The sequence below is a fragment of the Myotis yumanensis genome, unplaced genomic scaffold, assembly GCF_028538775.1.
Source record: "Myotis yumanensis isolate MYYU_CA2020_CCGP unplaced genomic scaffold, mMyoYum1.0.hap1 SCAF_1, whole genome shotgun sequence".
Taxonomy (NCBI): domain Eukaryota; kingdom Metazoa; phylum Chordata; class Mammalia; order Chiroptera; family Vespertilionidae; genus Myotis; species Myotis yumanensis.
The window spans coordinates 113,756,257-113,774,688 of record NW_027223752.1 but is presented as its reverse complement, the minus strand read 5'-3'; the positions used below and the strand labels follow the sequence as shown (position 1 = coordinate 113,774,688).

At 42.2% G+C, this 18,432-nt stretch overlaps 1 protein-coding gene and 1 pseudogene across 3 annotated transcripts in view; both read right to left on the bottom strand.

The window, feature by feature from the left end:
* Positions 1-1,816: 1,816 nt before the first annotated feature.
* The window catches only part of SNUPN (snurportin 1), a 50,088-nt gene continuing 33,472 nt past the window's right edge, over positions 1,817-18,432 (bottom strand). For 2 of the 3 annotated variants that reach the window (XM_070429951.1, XM_070429950.1), the window contains 3 exons: positions 7,027-7,104; positions 4,834-4,914; positions 1,817-2,340 (listed from right to left, as the gene is read on the bottom strand). In XM_070429951.1, the coding sequence (XP_070286052.1) occupies positions 2,014-2,340; positions 4,834-4,914; positions 7,027-7,104 (486 nt within the window). In that variant the 3' untranslated portion in view covers positions 1,817-2,013. The remainder of the gene's footprint in view (positions 2,341-4,833; positions 4,915-7,026; positions 7,105-18,432) is intronic. The other variant, XM_070429952.1, reaches the window with a different exon arrangement.
* On the bottom strand, positions 17,431-17,531 carry LOC139000458 (U6 spliceosomal RNA; annotated as a pseudogene).

Genomic DNA, 18,432 nt, shown 5'->3' with positions numbered 1-18,432 from the left:
AGAAATATGAGCAGGACATACATTCTATTCAATAATCGATAATACTGGCTCCTCAGTTAAAAACAAAAGGGCACTTTTCTGAGATACATCCTTCCAGGTACCATTTAACAATATCAAAGTGTGAATGGTGATAAAGTTTGGCTGATATGTTGACTCTTGCATTTATGCCCAGAGAGTGTCCTTTAGGGAAATAGTCCTTCTAGATCTGATTATTTCTGGGCATAGTCCAGCCAAGTCTCACTGATGCTAGCATGCGCTGCTCCTGAAATGGCACAGCTGGCTGCCGAGAGTACAGAATACAGCATTCAGGTGATCAGAGATGAAACAACTAGGCAACCAACAACATGCTTCTTGACAAGAGAAACACGAGGTTCCTATTGCAGAACTGACCCTACTGGAATTGAGGAAAGAGCTTATTGCTGTAGGCATGCTGGAATCTACAGCCAGCAGGAACATCATTGTGTGTGTGGGAGGAAGCTTCTTCTCTGGTTTGATAAGAGTTGGCTTGAATGGCTAAGAGCCCAGCAGGAAGGCCAGGTCCACTAGTGTACTGAATTTTGTCATCAGATTCCACTTAAGCACAAGTCCTGCCAGGATCTGTTCCCAAAATTAATCAATACAAAGGAACAACTGCATCTGACCTGGTCACTCATTTGACCTGGACCCCTCTGAAATTTTGTCCACAGGATGCTAGTGTTGCTGGAGTGGAATAGTGAATTCTTTTGTCCAATAAGGTAAGTTCTAAAAAGGAGAAAACAGTGTGGGGAGCAGATTACAGCCAGGGAAAATGAGACCCATTTCCTGAACACAGAACAGACACCATCTTCCTTCCATTCCCACAGCTGCCAAAGAGCTCTAGCTCACAAATCTGAATGGATCTTGCCTGCTCAAAGCTCTTTATTGGCTCCTTTACATTCATGACATAAAATCCAAAATCTCTGCATAACACAATCAGGCCCATCTCTCTCTTCCTCCTCTACAGCCCTCCAATCCTACCTTATGCTTCAGCCATGCTAAACAGACTTCAGGTCCCACAGCAAGTCCTGCCCTGCAGGGGTGCAACTGTGCACCCTCCTGCCTCTGTGAGGAACGCCTAACCTCCTTGTCTGCAGAGCACATTTCTGTCCCTCCTCTGAGCCTCAGCCCAGCTCGGACCTCCTCGGTGAAACATCCCCCTACTCTTCCAGCCCCCGAGGCTCTAAGGGCCTTTCTGTTTCCATAACCTAAGCTCTGGCATTCTGATTTATGTAGAAGGGTGGAGCTGAGGCTTTGAAGGGCAGTGAGTACATCCCTTCCATAACCTACATCACAGAGGCCTAGCAAAAGGCTTATCTTCTGGAAGGTGCTCAAATGTTTGTTGAAGTAGTGAATGAACACCACTTGCATTTTATCTCTGGTAATGTCTAAACAGAAGAAAATCACATTTGTCTTCTCAGAAGAGGGAAGATATTCAAATACTAAGAAGTGCAGTTCCTGGTAAGACCTTTTAGAAAATGACGTCAGCAACAGTAGCAACTAGAAACTCAGCGGAATGCTTAAGGTATAAAACCAGAATGAAATGGGCCAAGACGTGAACAGTCATGGTTTAGGTAGACTGGGGCACAGGGGAGAGGGGACGGCTGGGGGGGGTGGGGGGGGCAGTTGGGAGAGTTTCAAGACTGTCTAAGCTGTCTAAGGTTTAAGAATCACAAGTTCTTGGCTTTTCAACCATAAAAGCAATCTTGCTGAATGATACATTCACATGGGTACCTGGGGAAAGCTAGATCTGTACACCTATTAATAAAAAGGCCCTTAAAAAAAAAAAAAGAATCACAAGTTCTTTTTTAAGAATCACATATATTTACATTGTGGATCTGGGATACACTTTTTACAGGAGTTAAGCTGTTTCCAGCTGGAGTGGCTTTGGAAAGTCCCCTCTAAAATGAAGTCACCTATTGTCGTCACTGTCCTCCTCCCCAACCTTTGTTCTGAAACCAAGCACCTTCCTGTGACACCCAAAGGAGGCTGCTCTCTTTAGTTTTCCATGCGACTCCCAAGTTGGTCCAAGCTGTGGGGATCACTCTTCAGCTCAGGGGTGGACAGATGCTCCAGCTCATAGTGCCCATTGTCAAAGGCCTTATGTGTGGGTTTCTCTTTCATGCCCTCCTTCTGGCTCCTCTTGTGCTCAATAATCTGCTGGAGCTGGTGCCCAGCATACTCTGGCTTGGTGGTCAGTGGGCCCCCAGCTGGCACAGCCACACCAAGAATATCTGACACCATGTACGGGCGTAGCCAGCCCACCAGAGGAGTGCTTCCAGGGCTATAGTGGGTCTGCTTGTGGTAGAAGAGAAGTCCATCCACCTATAAGAAAAGAGACCAGGGATCAAAATGACTTCTGAGGCCACATGTTTTTAGGAGAGCCTAGACACACGGGGCAGCTCTAGTGGTTTAAATCCTTTTTCTGAGTCACTGCCAGAGGAAAGAGTTCTCATTTCTCACACATGCAATTTCTCTAAATGAAGAAATGGCCTAGAAAACTAAATTTTAGAAAATAAAAAAACATAAATAGCACATTCCTGTTTATAGTGTGCTTCCCTACCCACTACTTCACCCTTTTACCCACCATGAGGGTATTTTTGAGATGGGGCTGGCTCGAAGTTTTGGGGGCTTCTGTAATAACACAGTTAGTATGAAGTAGAAATTCAACTTGAACCCAAGTCCTCTTCCCAAATCCCATGCACTCCCACCACCCAGAGATCTCATAGTGGGTTATGTGTTCTGCACATGGAACAAAGCAGGGGAACTGGATAGGCCCATATGAGATGCTGGACTGCTGAGCACAGAGGAAACCTGTGTGGTCAGTGGTTGAGCAGTGACCTATAAACCAGGAGGTCATGGTTCAATTCCTGGTCAGGGCACATGACCGGTGTGGGCTTGATCCCCAGTTGGGGACGTGCAGGAGGCAGCGATCAATGATTCTCTCTTACCCATTGATGTTTCTATCTCAGACTCCTTTTCCTTCCTCTGAAATCAATAAAAATACATTATTAAGAACAAAAAGAAGCCATGCTCCCCAAGCCATTGTTGGCTGCCTAACTCTTTCCCCTAAATTGTTGCAAGCTATGTTCTAGGAAACTCGGTTTTTCTTAATGGTAAGATTTCCTACAGTCCCAAATTTTCTTTTCTGGGAGTCAGCAACTCATCTCTAAAAAGCATTTACTGGATCAACCAAAGGACTTGCATGCATGCATATAAGCCTAACCAATGGACACAGACATCAGGGTGGTGAGAGCAGGAGTGGGGGGGACGACATTGGGGGAATAAGGACATATATGTAATACCTTAATCAATAAAGAAAAAAAAAAGCATTTACTGTAACTTTATTTATAGTATAAGGGCTATAAGTAAAAATAAAGATGGCAGTCACCCTGGTTAGTGTGGCACAGTAGTTAGAGCATCAGCCCTAACACTGAAGGGTCTCGGGTTTGATTCACGTACCTGGGTTGTGAGTTCACTCCTCAGGGCGAGTGCGGTAGGCAACCAGTCCATGTATTAGTGTCACATCAATGTTTCTCTCTCTCTCTCTCCCCTCCCCCTTCCCCTCCCTCCTTTCCTCTTTCTCTTAAAAGCAATGGAAAAAATATCCTCAGGTGAGGATTAACAAAAATAGATAAATAAAAATAAAGATGGTGTTCTTACTACCTTCTTAATTGACTCCCAGAAATGAAGGCAACCGCCAGAAGCTGTGACCCCTTCTCCAAAATATATCCAGTTCAAGCAAAGACTTGTAGGTGACTAGGCAGAATTTTAAAGGGTATGTTGGGCAAAGGAAAGTTTGATTATTGAGACTGGAGAGGATAACTGCAGGTTCTAAGGATGACAGAAGACTGCTCAAGACTGAAGAGCTGCTGACAATGGGAGATTTTCAACACTAAGACTGGGAAAGTCCTGGACACAAACTGGGATGAGTTCGTCACCTGCCCCATGCCACTGCTCAGCACTCACTGACATACTCAGGGATCACTTGCTCTTCCTAGGAAAGAAGAATTAGAAGTTTACATTCCTGTGGTCCATCAGTCAAAGAAGCCCCTTTACAACCAGCCATGGCCTGGTTCTCAAGCTTACAGCAGGAAGGGGCAAACAAAGAACAATCTAGGAATGAAAGCCTCACCCTGATCTGGGCCTCAATTTCTCTATCTGTAAATTGAGAGCGTTAGATGCGGTGTCCTTTCAGGGCCTTCTAGCTCTGGCATTCTGATTTATGTAGAAGGGTGGAGCTGAGGCTCTGAAGGGCAGTGAGTACATTCCTTCTTAGATACCAGCTTTCAAGCCCTTTTCTTTTTTTTTTAAAAATATATTTTATTGATTTTTTACAGAGAGGAAGGGAGAGAGATAGATAGTTAGAAACATCAATGGGAGAGAAACATCGATCAGCTGCCTCCTGCACATCTCCCACTGGGGATGTGCCCGCAACCCAGGTACATGCCCTTGACCGGAATCGAACCTGGGACCCTTCAGTCCGCAGGCTGACGCTCTATCCACTGAGCCAAACCGGTTTTGGCATCAAGCCCTTTTCTTTTTCTTAAAGAAATTTTAGAGAGAAGAAAGCGGGGAGGGGCTAGAAAGAATCATTGATAGGTTGTCTCCCACATGCACTCTGACAAGAAATCGAATCCGAAATTTTTTGGTGTCCAAGATGACATTCCAAACAACCTTCTGAGCCACACCAGTAAGGGCTCAGCCCTTTTCTGATGCTTTAACATAGCAAAGTCAAAAGATATCTTAAGACTGTGTAACCAAGTTTTCCAGTGTCCTGAATCCACATCAGAACAATAAAGACAATGACTTTGTTACCTCAAAAGGGAAATCCATCGACAGCACCTTACACAGGCTCTCAGGGGTACAAGGAAAATTCTTTAGCCCCACAAATTTAAACTAAAATATAAATTAGAACAAAGAATTAGTACATATTACAAATAATACTATTCTAGCAACTGAAAAGCTATATCAAAGAAGTTTTTTGTCTCTTCCTTCCCAGCTACCTCCCCTCCACCTACATGCTGAATTACTAGGTCAGTGGTTCTCAACTTGCTTTATACAGGAGAATCATTTGGGGAACTCTTAAAAATTACTGATGCCCAGGCCCCACCCTGAGATTCTGACTGAAATGGTCTGGAAGAAGCCCAGACAGTGATTTTAACATATAGTCAGGATTGAGAACCAGGGTCCTACACTAGGTTTAGGGATTATATGTTATTCTTCCAGCCCTCTGACAATTGCCCCTAATGAAGGAGTAGTTGAACTTCTTTCACACCAGCAAGGATTTTATTTATTTATTTATTTATTTATTATTTTTACCAGTACTTCTTTTAGCAGCAAGGATTTTTAGACTAAAGCAGTATAACTAGTGCTTTGACTCCCAGCTCTGCCAATCATTTTTATCTCGATATGATTTCATTTTCCCATCTATAAAATGGGATAAAAATATCAACTTCATAGGGTTGTTGTGTGGATTCAATGAGATAATACATGTAAGAGCACTAGAACTGCTCCCATGCTCCCCCTTTTCTTAATACACATTTTTCCAGGATGTTATTGATAACATCACTGGAAGTACTGACCCATTTATTGTCCTGTAACTGTTATCTAATTGCCTTTAAAAATGTTGTAACAAAAAAACAACAACAAAAACAAAAAAGAAAGAAAGAAAAGAAGAGCTGGCTGGCGTGGCTCAGTGGTTGAGCATTGACCTATGAACCAGGAGGTCATGGTTCAATTCCCAGTTAGGGCATATGCCCGGGTTGTGGGCTCAATCCCCAGTGTGGGGCGTGCAGGAGGCAGCCGATCAATGATTCTCTCTCATCACTGATGTTTCTATCTCTCTCCTCCCTCTCCCTTCCTCTCTGAAATCAATAAAAATATATTGAGAAAAGAATGTAGGCAGTCCGGCCATTGTAGCTCAGTGGTTGAGCATCAGCCTATGAACCAGGAAATGGTGATCCAATTCCTGGTCAAGCAAGGCACATGCCCAGGTTTCGGGCTTGATACCCAGTGAGGGGCATGCAGGAGACGGCCAATCAATGATTCTCTCTCATCACTGATGTTTCTATCTCTATCTCCCTCTCCCCTCCTCTCTCTGAAATCAATAAAAACATACCAGTATTCCTTTTTTTAAAATTAAAAAAAAATTTTTTTTAATTGATTTTTTACAGAGAGGAAGGGAGAGAGATAGAGAGTTAGAAACATCGATGAGAGAGAAACATCGATCAGCTGCCTCCTGCACACCTCCTACTGGGGATGTGCCCGAAACCCAGGTACATGCCCTTGACCGGAATCGAACCTGGGACCCTTCAGTCCGCAGGCCGACGCTCTATCCACTGAGCCAAACCGGTTTCGGCAACATACCAGTATTCTTAAAAAATGTTGTAAATAATCCAGGCAAATACCAATCTACAGGGCTTATTAAATGTCCTCAAAATAGCTGTCATATATTTAATCATTGAGCAGATAACACACACACTTGAACTACCATCTGTACTGTGGGACCTTGGGGAAGGCAGTCCCCTCTCTGAGTCTATATTCTCATCTGTAAAATGAGGGAACTGACTAGATGAAGTTACTCTCAGCTCAGATATAAGAGCAGAGGTTATCAAAATGTGGTTCATGGACCAGCGATATTACCATCACTGGGGAACTTTAGCATTTCACACCAACCACTATTTACTGAGAGCCTACCATAAGTACTATACTAGGAGGACATACATATTTTTCTCATTTAGTTCTTAGAACCACCCTGTAAAATAGATATTATTAATCCTATTATACAGATGAAGAAACTAAGGCCAAGTGATGTTTTTAGCTTAGCCTAATAATTATTAAAGCCAAAACTGGAATTCAGATCTGGATGACTGTTAAGCCTATAATCTTCCTATTATGCTGTACTATGTCAAAATTAAAGAATTTCATTCATAATGGTTGTATGTAGATAATAGATCATTCCAAACCAATCCACATAAAGAACTCTGCAACCCTAATCCCAGGCCTTACAGGATTGAGCTTGGTGTTCTCTCCCAGTCCTTCTTCTTCTGGTAACTTTGAATGCATCCAGTAGAATCGGAAATCAGTCTGCCACAAAAAAAAGACAAAGATAAAATACAGCTCATCTCAAACTCTAATAGGAGCAAAAAGCCACATTCTAAATAGCCACCTGATTTATGAAGACCTAAGCTCTTCTATCGTTACCCTCATTTCCTTAAAACACTGCCATCAGATCAGGAAGATATTTATAAAATCTTTGAAGATTTTTTCTTTCATTTTTTTTCTTTAGATTTGCCAACGTGTCAAAAATAACCTTTATTACTTTTGTAACAGCCTCTATGTTCTCACACTTTCTTGCCAGAAGCCTTTGTAGCAGGTGCTTTCAGAGCTGGAGCTTTCAGACCCTTGTGCTTTTCAAGGTGCTGCCTTCTGGCCTACAGCTTTCTAGGCAGACACTCTCTGGACTGGAGCCGTCTTGCCTGTAGCGATCACTTTTATTTTTTAAAGAATAGTTTATTGATTTTTAGAGAGAGAGAGAGGGTTTATTGATTTTTAGAGAGAGAGAGGAAGGGAAAGAAACATTGATGTGAGAGCACAACATCAATTGGTTGCCTCCTGCATGCCCTCCTCCACCAGGGATGGAGCCCAAAACCCGGGCATGTGCACTGACTGGGAATAGAACTGGCGACCTTTCTGGGTATGTGATGACACCCAACCAACTGAGCCACATCGGCCAGGGCCAGTGGCCACCATTTTTGCTGGAACCTTTGCAGAAGCAGTTGTAGCTCCACCTTTAACAGCAGGTGCTTTTTGGGGAGCTTTCAGGAGAGCTGTCCCCCCCTTTTTTTGGCTAATCTTCACTAGAGGATAGTTTCTCCATTGATTTTTAGAGAGGGTAAGGAAGGTGGGGGAGGGAGAAGGAGAGAAACATCTATGTGAAAAAGACACATCCATTGGTTGCCTCCCACATGTGCCCCAACTGGAGCCAGGGATCGAACCTGCAACCCAGGTATATGCCTTTGACCAGGAATCAACCCGTGACCCTTTGGTTCATGGGCTGCCACTCTAACCATGATCCACACTGGCCAGGACAGAACTGCCTTTTAAAGGTTTCTAACTTCAAACTTGATTATTCAGTTCCTCATTTTCTTTACCTTCATGACTCGGCAATGATTAAACCTGTCATCTTGGCTTGCTTTTTTCTGGCTTCAATCTTCTTGGCCCATCTTGTGGCTGCCAGGCTTGCTAAGCAAACTTCTGGCGGGCACTATGTGAGAACTTGAGGATGAAGACAGTAAGCTGCATGCATTTGAAAGTCATGGCCTATCTCCTTACTTGAATGGAAGTTCCATTAACCAAAGCCCTGTTCTGATGGATAATATCTATAATCTCGAGCAGCTTCGTGGCAAGAGGCCCAAAGGAAAGGTAGGCCACCCAGGCAACCTCCATGAAGCACCTGAACACCATGTTGATTGGGTTGTGTGAGAAGTAAGAAGGCATGAAGATTTTTTTTTAAAAATCCAGTAGTATTATTAATGGCAGTAGACCAAATATTTATTATGGAAGACCTACTATTGTCCAGCTCCAAGCTAAGAACTGTACAAACATAATCTTATTAATCCAAAACCACCCTGTGAGAGTTGTATTATCATTATCTCTATTCTACAGGTGAAAGGGCGGAGGCTCAGAGACATTACGTCACTTGCCCAGTTGCACACAAAAAATACTAAGAGACCAGGACTCTACAACTCCAAATCACATTAGGTTGACCTTAGTTTTATTTTAATCCTGAGGACTAGAAACTACTACTACATAGCTGTAATTTCTCATAAACTACTTGATTCTCTGAAACCTTACTGTACTTACTTATGTCATTTTCTTTCCTTACATTATTTAGCTTTCAGAAACCAAAAACATAGTCTTTTCTTTATATTATAAAAACATAGGTGGTTTTGCCTAGCCAGTGGGGCTCAGTGGTTGAGCATCGACCCATGAACCAAGAGTACAAGGTTCGATTTCCCATTAGGGCACATGCCCGGGTTGCGGGTTGGGTCCCCAGTAGTGAGTATACAGTTGGCAGATGATCAATGATTCTCTCTCATCATTGATGTTTCCTGGAAACATTTTTTAAAAATATATTTTTATTGATTTCAGAGAGGAAGGGAAAAGGAGAGATAGAAACATCAATGATGAGAGAGAATCATTGATTGGCTGCCTCCTGCATGCCCCCTACTGGGGATTGAGCATACAACCTGGGCATATGTCCTTGATGGGTATCGAACCTGGGACCCTTCAGTCCACAGGCCAACGCTCTATCCACTGAGCCAAACCGGCTAGGGCTCATCATTGAAATTTCTATCTCTCTCTCCCTCTCCTTTCTTCTCTGACATCAATGCAAATAGTTGGAGGGTAAAAGATTAAGTTTAAAACAAAAAATAGGTGGTTTTAGTTATCAAATTCATATATTGTAAATGCATGTTAGAAAATATCCTTCAACAGAATTACAGGAAAATATGTTTGGACTGATTTAAGACTACTGAGTTTTAGGTTTGGCTCTGCACCTGGGCAAGGTACATAACAGTGGCTCTCAAATTCCCTATCAAAAGGATTAGAAATAAGAGTACTTACCTTTAAGAGATGTTGTAAGGAATTCAATGACATAATGCTCAAGATTGCTTAGTAATGCATGTCCTGGAGAATATTCTTAGAATGAGGAGCATGTTAGAGTTTCAAAGTACCACCACTGAGCAGATGAGGAAACCTAGCTTTGAGGAATGACATGAAAGAAATAGCCTACCCAGCTCGTGTGACTCAGTGGCTGAGCATCAACCCATGCACCAGGAGGCCCCAGTTCAATTCCTGGTCAGGGCACATGCCCAGGTTTCTGGCTCGATCCCCAGCAGGGGGTGTGCAAGAGACAGCCAATCAATGTTGATGATGTTTCTCTTTCTCTCCCTCTCCCGTTCTCTCTCTAAAAAAAAAAAAAAAAGAAATAGCCTATGGTGATAACCCATGATTGTCATACTTGGTCTGCATGAGGAGCACCTGCAGGCTGATTAAAATATAATCCACCCCAATAGTTTCTCATTCAGTAGGTCTGAGAACTTTCATTTATTTTTATTTTTTCAATTACAGTTGAAATCCCCTATTATTTTATATTGGTTCTGGCATATAGCATAAGGTTTAGACATTTATACAATTTATAATGTCTTAGTACCCACCTGACACCACACGTAATTACAAAATTATTGACTAATTCCCTATAAAATTATTGGCTGTACTTTACATCCCCATGACTATTTTGTAACTGCCAATTTGTATTCTTAATCCTTTCACATTCTTAAACCAGCCCCCCAAACCTCCTCCCATCTAGCAACCATCTGTTTGTTCTTTATATCTATTTCTGTACTTCTTGGTCATTTATTTTGATCTTTAGATTCCACATGTAAATGAAACCATAGATTATTTGCCTTTCCCAGTCTGACTTATGTCATTTCTAAGTCCATCCATGTTGTCACAAATGGTAAGATTTCATTCTTTTTCATGGCTAATATGCCCTTGTACATGATTCACCTTATTTATCCAATCATCTACTGATGGGCAGTTGGGTTGCTTAGTATCTTGCTGTTGGAAATACGGGTGCATATATCTTTTAGAATTAGTGTTTTGGATTTCTACCAATAAATAAAGACAGAATTGCTGGTTAATAAAGTAGTTCTAGTTTTAATTTTCTGAGGAACCTCCATACTGTTTTCCGAAGTGGCTGCATCAATTTGCAATACAACCAACAGTCCACAAGGATTCCCTTTTCTACACATCCTCCCCAACTCTTGGTGTTTGCTGACTTTTTGAGGATAGTCATTCTGACAAGTATGAGATAATATCTCATTGTGGTTTTAATTTGCATTTCTCTGATGATTAGTGACATAGAGAATCTTTTCATCTTTCTATTGGTCATCTGTATGACCTCTTTGAATAAATGTCCATTTAGGTCCTTTGCCCATTTTTTAATTGGGTAGTTTGATTTTTGGTGTTAAGTTATGAGTTCTTTATAAATTTTGGATATTAACTCCTTATCAGATATATTATTGGCAAATATAGTCTCCCATTCAGTAGGCTGTCTTTTCCTTTTGTTGATTGTTTCCTTCAGTGTGTAAAAACTTTTTAGTTTGCCCAGACGGTGTGCTCAGTGTTTGAGCAAGATGTTATGGTTCCTAATGGACATAAGACACTTAACCAACCTATTGCATTAAAAAAAAAAAAAAAAAAGATGTTATGGTTCAATTCCTGGTCAGGGCACATGCCCGGGTTGCAGGCTCGATCCCCAGTTGGGGGTGTACAGGACACAGCCGATCAATGATGTTCCTCTCTCATTGATGTTTCTATCGCTCTCCTTTCCCCAACCTCTAAAAATCAATTAAAAATAAAACATTAAAAAAAAAACAACTTTTATGATTCTGAGTCTTACATTTAAGTCTTTAAACCATATACAAGAATAAAATCAAGCCGAAACCGGTTTGGCTCAGAGGATAGAGCGTCGGCCTGCGGACTGAAGGGTCCCAGGTTCGATTCCGGTCAGGGGCATGTACCTTGGTTGCGGGCACATCCCCAGTAGGAGATGTGCAGGAGGCAGCTGATCGATGTTTCTCTCTCATCGATGTTTCTAGCTCTCTGTCTCTCTCCCTTCCTCTCTGTAAAAAATCAATAAAATATATTAAAAAAAAAAAAAAGAATAAAATCAAAATGGATTAAGAAGGTGGTCTAGTTTCACTTTTTGCACATATCTGTCCAGTTTTCCCAACACCATTTATTGAATACACTATCTCAGTGGTTGGCAAACTGTGGCTCGAGAGCCACATGCAGCTCTTTGGCCCCTTGAGTGTGGCTCTTCCTAAGCCTTAGGAGTACCCTAATTAAGTTAATAACAATGTACCTACCTATATAGTTTAAGTTTAAAAAATTTGGTTCTCAAAAGAAATTTCAATTGTTGTACTGTTGATATTTGGCTCTGTTGACTAATGAGTTTGCCGACCACTGCACTATCTTTACCCTAATTGATATTCTTGCCTCCTTTATCATAGATTAATTGACCATAGAGTTTAGGTTTACTTCTGGGCTTTCTACTCTGTTCCATTGAACTATGAATCTGCTTTTATGCCAGTACCATGTTATTTTGATTACTATAACCTTGTAATATAGTTTAATATCAGGTAGCATGATATGTCCAACTTTGTTATTTCCTTCTCAAGATGGCTTTGGCTTTTAGTGCCTTTTTGGGTTCCATATAAATTTAGAATTATTTCTTCTATTTCTGTAAAAAATGTCATTGTTATTTTGATAAGGACTGCAAAGAATCTCGAGTGCTCTGCACAGTATAGACATTTTAGTGATGTTAATTCTTCCTGTCCATGAGCACAATATATGCTTCATTTGTACCTTCTTCAATTTCTTCTATCGATTTTTGGTGGTATTGTTAGGGTTCTATGTGTATAGTATCATGTCATCTATTAAAAATGACAGTTTTACTTCACTTTTTAAAAAATCTTTATTGTTCAGATTATTACAGTTCTTCCTCCCGCCCCCCCCATAGCTCCCCTCCACCAGTTCCCACCCCACCCCAGGCCCTCACTCCCCCATTGTCCTCGTCCATAGGTGTAAGATCTTTGTCCAATCTCTTCTGGAACCCCCCACACTCTCATCCCCCCGAGAATTGTCAGTCCGCTCCCATTCCATGCCCCTGATTCTATTACATTCAGCAGTTTATTCTGTTCATCAGATTTTTTATTCATTTGATTTTTAGATTCACTTGTTGATAGATATGTATTTGTTGTCACTTTGTTGTTCATAATTTTTTATCTTTACCTTTTTCTTCTTCTTCCTCTTTTTTTTTTTTTTTTAAATATATTTTATTGATTTTTTACAGAGAGGAAGGGAGAGAGATAGAGAGTTAGAAACATCGATGAGAGAGAAACATCGATCAGCTGCCTCCTGCACATCTCCCACTGGGGATGTGCCCGCAACCCAGGTACATGCCCTTGACCGGAATCGAACCCGGGACCCTTCAGTCCGCAGGCCGACGTTCTATCCACTGAGCCAAACCGGTTTGGCTTCTTCCTCTTCTTAAAGAATAACGTTCACATATCATATAATACTGGTTTGGTGGTGATGAACTCCTTTAGTTTTTTCTTGTCTGTGAAGCTCTTTATCTGACCTTCAATTATAAATATAGCTTTGCTGGGTAAAGTAATCTTGGTTATAGGTTCTTGCTATTCATCACTTGGAATATTTCTTGCCACTCCCTTCTGGCCTGCAAAGTTTCTGTTGAGAAATCAGCTGACAGTCGTATGGGTACTCCCTTGTAGGTAACTGAGTTTCTTTCTCTTGCTGCTTTTAAGATTCTCTCTTTGTCTTTTGCCCTTGGCATTTTTTTATGATGTGCCTTGGTATGGTCCTCTTTGGATTCCTCTTGTTTGGGGTTCTCTGTGTTTCCTGGACTTGTAAGTCTATTTCTTTCACCAGGTAGGGGAAGTTTTCTGTCATTATTTCTTCAAATAGGTTTTCAATATCTTGCTCTCTCTCTCTTCTTCTGGCACCCCCATAATTAGGATATTAGTACGCTTGAAGTTGTCCCAGAGGCTCCTTACACTATCTTCATATTTTTGGATTCATTTTTCTTTTTGCTCTTCCAGTTGGATGTTTTTTTGCTTCCTTGTATTCCAAATCTTTGACTTGATTCCTAGGATCCTCTAGTCTACTGTTGAATCTCTGTATATTATTCTTTATTTCAGTCAGTGTATGCTTAATTTCTGACTGGTCCTTTTCCATGTTTTTGGCATTCTAAGATCCTTGAAGGTCTCACCAAATTTCTCAGAGGTTTCTAGAAGATTCTTGAGTAACCTTATCACTGTGGTTTTGAACTCTATATCCAGTATTTTGCTTTCTTCCATTTCTTTCATTTTTGACATATTTCTTTGTCTCCACATTTTGTTGCTCCCCTGTGTTTGTTTCTACGTATTGGGTAGTTGCTAAGTCTCCTTGAGTTCATAGAGTGGCCTGTGTGGTAGGTGTCCTATAGGGCCCAGGGGCTCAGGCTCCCCAGTCACCTGAGGTGGACACTCTTGGTGCACCACTTTGTGGGCAGTGTGCACAGTCTTGTTGTAGTTAAGCCTTGATTGCTGTTGATGTCACTGGGAGGAACTGACCTCCAGGCCAATTGGCTGTGAGGACCAGCTGTGTCTACAATGGAAGAGCTGCTGTGCAGGAGACATTCTTATGGGGCAGGACTTGCTTCAGTGGGGCTTTGGTGCTCACTGAGTCTGCCCCTTGAGTGTGTCGCTTAAGGATGTGAAGAGTTGTAATCTGGTATGGTCTCACACTGACCACTGGGTACACTGGCTCTTGGATCTCCAAGGAGGTGCAAAGTCAGCCACTTCCTGGGGCCACCCAGCAGGAGCTACAGAGAGATCTGCAGATTCCTCCTCTTTGTATCAGGTTTGGAAGTGCCCAGATGAGGCCCAGCTGTGAAGCAAGGCAGGCTGCTGCTACTGGCCTTGGGCTTTCATATGATAGCTTAGGGGCTCCCTGACCCAGCTGCTGCCTGTTTGACAGGTTTTAGGCTGAGAAAGGGCAGGCCATTCATATGCAAAAGCCTCTGCGCACAGCTTGGGTGAGGTTGTAAATTGGGTGGGTGGGGGTCTCAGGGAATCTCCAGGGCAAACAGCAATGGATGCCTGTCAACCGTGCACCACAGAGGTCCCAGCGCAGGAACAATGACTGCTGTGAGCACCTCCATCTGAAAGAAAACCGCCCTCGCGTTCCTGCCCCGATGCCAGACACTCCAGTTTCTCCCCGTATGTGTCTGGGTCCCCCAGAGTCTCGCCTGGAACTGGAGTTCAGAGCAAGCAGGAGCTTGTATCTCCCTCCCAATTAAAAAAGCAGCACACCTGGGTGCCAGCCCGTTCCGCGCCTCTGCACCTCCTACCAGTCTCAATGAGCTTTCTTCTTTACCTCTCTGGTTGTAGTACTTCCACTCAGCCAGCTTTCCCGTAGTTCTGGATGATAGTTGTTCTGTCTTTTAGTTGTAATTTTGATGTGGTTGTGAAAGGCAGAAAGTACAGGTGTTTACCTATGCCACCATCTTGGTTCTCTTTACTTCACTTTTAAAATAAAAATTTTTCTTTGCCCTGGCTGATGTGGCTCAGTTGGTTGGGTGTTGTCCTATGCACCCAAAGGTTGCCAGCTCAATTCCTGGTAGGGGCCATGAAGGAGGCAGCTGCTCAATGTCTCCATCAATGTTTTTTGTTTTTGTTTTTTTTAATTAAATCTTTATTGTTCAGATTATTACATTTGTTCCTCTTTTTTCCCCCCATAACTCCCCTCCTTCCAGCTCCCACCCCACCCTCCACCCTCACTCCCCACCCACTGTGTTCATCCATAGGTGCATGATTTTTGTCCAGTCACTTCCCGCATCTCCCACACCCCTTTTCCCCCCAAGAATAGTCAGTCTATTCCCTTTCTATGTCCCTGATTCTATTATAATCACCAGTTCATTTTGTACATCAGGTTATTTATTCACTTGATTCTTAGATTCATTTGTTGATAGATGCATGTTTGTTGTTCATAATTTGTATCTTTACCTTTTTCTTCTTCTTCCTCTTCTTAAAGGATACCTTTCAGCATTTCATATAATACTGGTTTGGCGGTGATGAACTCCTTTAGCTTTTCCTTATCTGTGAAGCTCTTTATCTGACCTTCAATTCTGAATGATAGCTTTGCTGGATAAAGTAATCTTGGTTGTAGGTTCTTGGTATTCAGCACTTTGAATATTTCTTGCCATTCCCTTCTGGCTTGCAAAGTTTCTGTTGAGAAATCAGCTGACAGTCGTATGGGTATTCCCTTGTAGGTAATTGAGCCTCTTTCTCTTGCTGCTTTTAAGATTTTCTCTTTGTCTTTTGCTCTTGGCATTTTAATGATGATGTGTCTTGGTGTGGTCCTCTTTGGATTCCTTTTGTTTGGGGTTCTCTGCGCTTCTTGGACCTGTAAGTCCATTTCTTTCTCCAGATGGGGGAAGTTTTCTGCCATTATTTCTTGAAATAGGTTTTCAATATCTTGCTGTCTCTCATCTTCTGGCACTCCAATAATTCTTAAAGCTGTCCCAGAGGCTCCTTACACTATCTTCACACTTTCGGATTCTTTTTTCATTTTGCTTTTCCAATTGGGTGTTTTTTGTCGAATCTTTGGTTTGATTATTGTGCTCCTCTGGTCTGCTATTGGGTATAATATTCTTTATTTCAGTCCGTGTATGCTTACGTTCTAATTTCTTTATCGTAGCATCGAGGGTCTCATTAGTTTTCGTGAGGCTCTGCACAAATTTATGGCAAGCCCTCAAAATTGCGATTCTTAGCTCCATATCCTCCATTTCTGTCATGTTTTTTTGTCTCCACATCTTTTATGCTTTCTTGGTGCACCCCCTTGTGGTCTCTGTGTGCAGTCTTGTTCTAGCCAAGCCTTAATTGTTGTAGTTAACACTAGAGGGGTTTGACCACCAGGCCGACTGGCTATAGGAATCAGCTGTATGGAAAACGTCTGCCTTCTGGGGAGGCGCTAATCCAGCCTTTGCCTGAGGCGATCGGCATATGGCTGCGCGCAGGGTTTGGGCGGGGCGGGATCAACAGGGCGGGCGGAGGGAGCAGTTATGGCCACGCTCAGTCCCGTTCCCAGAGGCTCTGCTTCTCAGAACCCCGGCAGCCGCTGCAAACCTCGGAGAGAAAGCTGCCCTCAGGTTCCAACTGATGCCGGATAATCCCGCTTCTCCCGTTTGAGTCTGGGTCCCTAGAGACTCGCCCGGATCTGGAGCCCAGAGTCTGAGACTCACTCCCGACAGAAAACGACAACCGCGCCCTCAGCCACCAGCCCGCTTTGCGCGCGCACCTCGGTACCTTTGTATTTTCCACACTGCGCCGCCTCTGAGCCTCGATTTGCTGTTCTCTTTCCTTCTAGTTGTAGAGTCTCTCTTCAGCCAGCCTTCCTGTGGTTCTGGGTGATGTCCGTTCAGTCTTTTAGTTGTATTTTTGAAATGGTTGTTTGCGGCAGCGGTCTCCGGTGTTTACCTACGCCGCCATCTTGGTCTCCCCCTCCATCAATGTTTTTCTCTCTCTCCCTTCCTCTCTCCAAAAACCAATAAAAATATATTTTTTTAAATAAAAAAATTATTTTTTAATTAGAGTCAACATACATTACATTAGCTTCAGGAGGACCATAGTTATTAATCATCTATGAAACTTACGAAGTGATCACCCTGATATGTCCAGTACCCATCTGATACCAGTTATTATATTATTGACTATATTTCCTATTCTGTACTATACATCCCCATGACAATTTTGTAACTGCCAATTTGTATTTTTTAATCCTCCAAATATGTAATGCTTGATGAATTTGTATGTCATCCTTGCCCAAAGGCCATGCTAATCTCTGTAGCATTCCATTTTAGTATGTGTGCTACTGAAGGAAGCAACAGATTTCCTTCTCTTTTTTTTTTCGGTGTTAAAAATTTTTTTTTAATTTTTTATTGATATGAGAGGAAGGAAGACACAGATTTGTTGTTTCACTTACTTATGCATTAATTGGTTGATTCTTGCATGTACCCTGACCAGAGACCAAACCCACAACCTTGGTGCATAAAAAATTAACACCTACTCTGGCGGGGACGGGGGCGGGGCGGGGGAGGGGGGGAGCGGGGAACACAGGGAGCAACTGAGCAACCCCAGCCAGTATAACAGCTTTACTTCTCCCTTTCCAATTTGCATGCCTTTTATTTCATTTTCTTGTCCAACTTATGTGGCTAGGAGTTCCAGTATTATGTTGAATAAAAGTGGTGCAAATGTTATATTGTTCCTAGTTTGAAAGAAAACACTTTTAACTTTTCCCCATTGGCTATGAAGTTAGCTGTGGGTTTGTCATATATGGACTTGATTGTGTTGAGGTACATTCCCTCTATTCCAACTTGGCTGAGACTTTTTATCATAAAAGGCTGCTGAATTTTGTCAAATGACCTTTTTATTTATTGATTTTAGAGAGAGAGGAAGGAAGAGACAGAAAGAGAAATATTGATTTGTTGTTGCACTTATTTATGCATTCATTGGTTGTTTTTGCACGTGCCCTAACGGAGATTGAACCCGCAACCTTGGCATATTGGGATGGTACTAGTCAACGGAGCTACCTAGCCAAGGCTCATTTGCGTTTCCTGCATGTGTTAATATGATGATATGAGGTTGTATCATGTTTACTGATTTGAAGATATTGAACCAACTTTGCATCCTAGCAATAAATCCCACTTGGTCATTAAAAAATCTTTTGAATGTATTGCTGAATTCAGTTTGCTAAAAATTTGTTGAGGATTTTTGCACCTATGTT